The sequence below is a fragment of the Volvox carteri genome, assembly GCF_000143455.1.
Source record: "Volvox carteri f. nagariensis unplaced genomic scaffold VOLCAscaffold_19, whole genome shotgun sequence".
Classification (NCBI taxonomy): domain Eukaryota; kingdom Viridiplantae; phylum Chlorophyta; class Chlorophyceae; order Chlamydomonadales; family Volvocaceae; genus Volvox; species Volvox carteri.
Window position 1 is genome coordinate 1,339,038 of NW_003307562.1, and position 6,112 is coordinate 1,345,149.

The following is a 6,112-nucleotide window of genomic DNA, read 5'->3' on the forward strand; positions in this document are numbered from 1 at the left end:
AGGGGGGGTGGGGGGGGAGGGGAGTGGAGGGGGGGTGGGGGGAGAAGGGGAGGGGAGGCGAGGATGGGGGGGAGGGGAGGGGAGGCGAGGGGGGGGGAAGTGAGGTGGGGGGCAGTGAGGTGGGGGAGGCAGTGAGACCCTGCAGCTGGCGCGGCGGAGTAGGTGGTGCTGGTGGCGGGTGTGTATGTGTGGGTGAAAGACGAACCACAAACGAGTGAAGCTGCTGCCCCAGGGCAAGAGTGTTGGGGGGGCCTGGGAGCGCATGAAGGGCGCATGGGGGCTCCTGCCGGGCCAGATGGTGGACAGATTTCATAGGCACAGACATATAGACAGACAGACTCCAAATGAGCCGGCGGAGGCGTACAGACGTACATACACACGGAGAGGGCAAGCGATAACAGGAGCTTAGCACGTCTTGGGTCGGGTCGGGCCGTGTTGTGTTGTGTTGTTGGCCATCTTCAGAGTTGTGTCACCGGATGCGCATCACCCTGGCCACCACTGTGTGTGTGTGTGTGTGTGTGTGTGTGTGAGTGTGAGTGTGAGGGGGTCGAGGGGAAAGACGAACCACAAACGAATGAAGGGGGGGGGGGGAGGGGGCCCAGGTGATCGCTCCTCCAGCACCCCCTCCCCCCCTACGTTACCCCCTGGGCGTGTTCACGAGTTCTCACCTCTTTCCTCCCAACCACATTGTGCCCCTCTCTCCCCCCCCTCCCCCGACCTGAGCTTACTCCAAAACCTGCGCCGTGTTCCTCCGCTGTCAATCTCTGTTTTGGAATTCGGCCTTTGTTCCTCTGAGTGACTTTCTTTGCTTCGTACCACTGTTAATCCCGTCTCTCCCCCTTCCCTTTCATATGACTTCCCCCCCCCTCCCACACACACCACGATGATCACCACTACGACCACCACCACCACCACACACACACACACGCCCTCACAGGTGATGTTGGACAGCATGGACGATTTCCAGCCCGGGGAGGTGTGTCAGGTGCTGTGGGGGTTTGCCAAGCTGGGTTGCCACCCGGGGGCGACCCTGCTGCATGAGGTGGTGGCTACGGTGCATCGGAATGTACGACAGTACGGCACGCAGGTACGGGGCGGTGCGGTGGGGGGGTGAAAGGACAGGAGCTAGGGCCCGGGGGGAAACGATGGAGGGGGGGTGGGTTGCTGCTGTTGTTGTTGCTGTTGTGAGTGGGGAGCTGTCACTGTGGCCTCTCTGCACTCCGCCCGAACTGCGGCATTTGGCGGTGTGGCATTTGGATTTCAAGGGAGGAGGTGTCGTATTTGGCTTTTGCATTATCATCGTCATCATCAAATTCCTGTCCGCCCGCCCTCCGCCGCTCTCGTACACTCGTACACTGGGTGAAGGGTTCCCTGGGTTGGTACGGCAGTATTGCATATAAATCCAACGGGGGTTGCGTTCTCCCCTCCCCCTCACCCGCGAGCTCCCACATCCATAACCGGGTGTACGACACCTGACGTGGCAAACACATCAACCAACAGCCCCGCTGTGTGTCGTTTGCCTTTCCCCCTTGGCTTGCCACCACCACCACCATCAACATTAATATCCCCATTATCACCACTATCAACAACAAAACCCGCTCAACACCCGTGACTATTTGACCTAACAACAACAACACAGGAGCTGGTTCTGGTGTTGTGGGCGCTTGTACGGCTGGGTCATAAACCAGGGGTACGGTTCCTGTACGACGTGGAGACCACGTTGCTACAGCGACTGCCCCACATGGCTCCCCCCGACCTCAGCCTCTCGGTCTGGACGTTTGCGCATCTGCGGTACAAGGTACGGCAGTGTCTGTACGGCATGATGCAAGAAGCAAAGGGCCCTCCCTTTCCGCCACACACACACACCGCAGTCGGGAAAGGGGGGAGAGGGAGGGGGGAGGTATTGCAGGTACACATGTCCACGGGCGAGTAGTGGGGGTTGATAAAACTAGATTTCGGTGTATAAAAAAACTAGAAAGACAAAACCCACACAAAGATAAACTGCCTCCATACACACACCCCTCCCCCCCGCGGTACATGTGGGGGTGGGAAGAAGGGATGTACGTTGTATGATCTACGATAAAACGCTAAGACCCACGCTCAGTCATGAAGCACAGCAACGCAGGGAAGAGAAGAGCTCTTGGTTCACATTCACGAGTATGAATCCCGAATATCATTATACCTTTCACGTCCTTCCGCTCCTTCCTCGCGTTAACCTCAAAACCCGCTCTTGCTTTTGTCTTCTTTATCCCCCCTTTTTGGTCTCCCTTTTTTGGAGGAAAGGCTGTACGGCTTTTGGACGAGGTTCCCGCTGCTGTCGGTCCTCAGCTCCGAAACTGCTCCAATGCGGAGCTGTGCAGCTTGGTTTCGGGGTTCGGTACCGCACACCACTACCATCGGGTGGGTGGGGGGATGAGGAAGGGCGGGGGGAGGGGGGTGCTTTCTGGGGGCCCGATTGGGGGGCCATGAACCCTAGGGGGTTTACGGTACGGTGTGTATGTGTATACGCGTTGGGTTGGGGGTTGGGCTGTTCCCTTTTATAGTTGTATTGTCCCCTCTCTTTTCTCCCCTTCTCTCCCCACTACCGCGTCGGTAGAAATGTTTTTGGCGTGTCGCATCACCGCCATCACCGTCATCACCTTTATCACCACCACCACCTTTATCACCATGACCATCTTGATCACCATCATAATCACCATAATCACTATCATCAGCAGCATATAATCCCCTCACCCCCCCCCCGGGGGGCTTTTCGCTCCTTCCAGATGCTCCTGGACGCGGTGGCGGGGGTGGTGCTCTGCCGCATCGAAACGCTAACGCACCAGGAAGTCTGTGTCGTACTATGGACGTACGGCACCTTCCGCCACCGGCCCTCGAACGCGGACTTTAGCAAGCATATGGCCGCGACGCTGTACAGCCGCATGCCGTACTTTGCCCCCCAAGGCCTGGCCATGATTGTCAAGGCGCTAGCACAGCTCCAGTGGCGGAGTGAGCCGCTGCTGGTGGCGCTGATGGCGGCGGCGGAGACCAAAATGAACGGCTTTAAGTGAGTCACGTAATTCGGTGTCGTGCTGCCCTGCCCTGTCCTGTACGGGCATTTCGGGGTGTTTTTTTTAATTTTATGATTTAAACATATTTGCACACACACACATACATACATAGATACACATACAGAAGGCTGTCCTGTCGGTTTGCGGGGTTCGGGTCAGGTAGGAGGGTCAGAACGTTGTGCAGCTGGGGGCCGGGAGGAGAGGGAGTGACTGTTCTTTGTTCATCAACATCATCATCATCATCAACATCATCTTCGCTTGCCCGCTTGCGCCTTCTTTCCATCGGTGGTTTTTCCTGAACCATGTATTTTTTGTAACCAACTAAAACCATTTTCTGACGTGTGCATCATTGGACTATAAGCCCATCTGCTTACGTGCCTAACCCCCCGCCCCGCCCCGGCCCCCCCGTCGCGTGTCTCCCTCTCCCTCACTTCCCCCCTTTGCCCGCAAGGCCCTTGGAGCTCTCCCAGCTGCTGTGGGGCCTCACAGCTCTCGACTGCAAGGACCTCAACATCTACTACTCGGTTGTCCGGAGGTGCATCGCCATCCTCAAGGTGTGGGGCTGGGGGGCGGGGATGCGGGTGGTGGGATGTGGTGGGTTGGGGGGGTTTGCGGGGAGGGGGGGGTATGTATGAAAAGGGAGTGGCGAAGTGAGTAGAAGCTGGCCAATGAGGGATGACATCTCGCAAGGGGCGGTGCGGTGCATGTTCGTGCCTCGCTGCGACGCGAGTAGGACAGAGGTGTAGCTGTGACAGGTGGGCTGCGTGGGATTATTATTATTATTATTATTATTATTATTGTTGTTATTTTATTATTATTTTATTATATTGTTGTTGTTGCTGTGTGCTACACCTTGTATTAGGATTCACGTATATTATTAGGGCTCAAGAAACGGAATTAATTGAGAACGGGAGAGTTAGACGGGTTGGCCTTGTTACGACCCACCAAGCGGTGAGCTCGACCGACTTGGGCTTTACGTGAGAAATTACAACGTTTCCCTGGACATACATGTCCAGGGAAAACGTGAAATTTTAAGACCACGACAAAAGCATCATAGCCGCATCATGATTGGAGAATTCAAACAACGAGTTAACTCATGCTTAAGAGTTCATGCTGACACCACACATCACATCACCGCTTTTTTCATTTCATATCCACGACAGCGCAATCGACACGATGAGATGTTTTTACATTTGCGCCCTTGACTCCCTATTTGCGTCTTCCCTTTCCTTCCCTTCCCTTTCCCTTTCCTCCTGCGCTTCTTGTTCTTGTTCCGCCGGTGCGCGCCTTTCCCTTCTTGTGGCCTGTGCAGGACCCCCAGCACCCGCACTACCGAACCATGTTGCATCACCGGGTGGTTAATTCGGTTATATCCTCGTGTCAGCAACTGGGCTACGTGCCGTGGACCCTCATTGACTTTGCGGAGAGCAAGGGCATCCGCGTGAAGGAGCCGGACATCCTCAGCAGCAGAGACGAGGAGGACGAGGGGATGGCGGCGTTGCTGACGGCAACAGCGACGTCCCCGGCAGCCCGCGCAGCCGGCGACGTGGCGGCGGCAGCGGAGGCGGCGGCAACGGCCGCACCACGGCGGCAGAAGAGCCTGAATCAAGAGGCTAATGACGGTGCGGTGGAGGAGGAGGAGGAGGAGGAGGAGGACGATGTGGGTACCTCAATGGCCTGTGATTTGGCGGCGGGTCTCGGAGCTGGTCAGCGGCAGCGAGGAAATCCGCCGGATCAGCTACTGCGGCTACAGCCGCAGGAGCGGCCGCTGCAGCTACATGAGGGGGACGACGACGACGTCGAGAAGAAGATGGCAGAGGGGGGTGGGTGGGACCGTGACCATTTCGGGCCATGGGGGCAGCAACAACAACAACAACAACAACAGCAGCAGCAGCAGCAGCGGGAGCGGTTGCAACTGTGCGAGCAGCCGACGCCTCTGGACCAGCACTCGCCGCTCCGCGTCGGCTTTCCGCAACATCACAACCACCACAACCACCATCACCAGCATCACAACTTCCATCCCCAACAGCACCACCACAACCGTCACCACCACTACCCGCATCCCGGCGGCCACCGAGGTAGGCGACATAGTCCGGGGCAGAGCCGTAGCGACGGACACAGCCACGGCTATCAGGCCTCGTCGTACCAGCAACAGCAGCAGCAGCAACAGCAGTACGAGCATGACGACCAGGACGGTGATGGCGATGGCGGCGGAGGACGTGATTGGGATGCGTCAGCGGCGGCGGCGCCAAAGGTGCTAAGTCCGCGACCACGAGCTCCGCGACGGTCGGCTCCCGGGGGGGCCCATTCCGTCACCGGCCCCGTCGCCGCGGCGGAGCTGGGGGCGGCAGTGGCGGCGGTAGCGGCGGCGGTGCCAGCTCTGCCAGTCGATGCCGCCGACACCCACACGCAGACGCCGCCGGTGCCTCCTCTGCCGCAACACGGACGACAGAGACCGCCGCAACGGCAGCACCTGTCGTCCCCTTCCTCCAAATCACTAGCAGCAGCGGCAGCGGTAGCGCCGATGCCGCTGACGTCGCCGCCATCACGGCTGCAGCAGCGCCTCAATGATGTGCGGGGCCACATAAGCTCAAACAACAACAACAACAATAATAACGGTAGCAACGGTAGTAACGGTAACGGGGAGTGCGTTCCTGAGGCGGCCTGTGTGGCTTTGGAGCGGTGACACCCCCCCCCTTTTTCACACCCACACCTCTAACGGCCCGTCACTGGTTGATCCCCCCTTCCTCCTCCACCTCCTCCTCCTCCTCCACGGCCCGCTCTCCCCTGGGTTATGTGGAAGAGGACCTGCGACGGCGAGTGTTGACCAACGTTGTGTGGTGGTGGTGAGGAGGAGGAGGAGGTCCTCTCCTTCACAACAGCCCTCTTGACGATGTATCGGCTGCTCTCCGGCACGGCGCGGCACTTTGGCGTGCTGTTGTAGTTGTTCTTGGTGTTAGGGGCTTGCTGGTGATGGTGGTGGGAGGAGGAAGAGGAGGAGGAGATGGAAACAGAGGCGGGGGGAGCTCTTGGGGTGGTGGCGATGGCGGGTGGGAGGTGGT

The 6,112-nt window shown here is 58.4% G+C and overlaps 1 protein-coding gene across 1 annotated transcript in view; it reads left to right on the forward strand.

Annotated features, from left to right (window-relative positions):
* VOLCADRAFT_91074 (uncharacterized protein) overlaps positions 1-5,621 on the forward strand; it is a gene marked incomplete at both ends in the record, with an annotated part of 7,537 nt that extends 1,916 nt beyond the window's left edge. The window contains 7 exons of the mRNA XM_002950511.1: positions 938-1,087; positions 1,640-1,798; positions 2,329-2,400; positions 2,766-3,046; positions 3,502-3,604; positions 4,363-4,873; positions 5,464-5,621. Coding sequence (XP_002950557.1) covers positions 938-1,087; positions 1,640-1,798; positions 2,329-2,400; positions 2,766-3,046; positions 3,502-3,604; positions 4,363-4,873; positions 5,464-5,621 — 1,434 coding nt within the window. The remainder of the gene's footprint in view (positions 1-937; positions 1,088-1,639; positions 1,799-2,328; positions 2,401-2,765; positions 3,047-3,501; positions 3,605-4,362; positions 4,874-5,463) is intronic.
* Between the last annotated feature and the right edge of the window lie 491 nt (positions 5,622-6,112).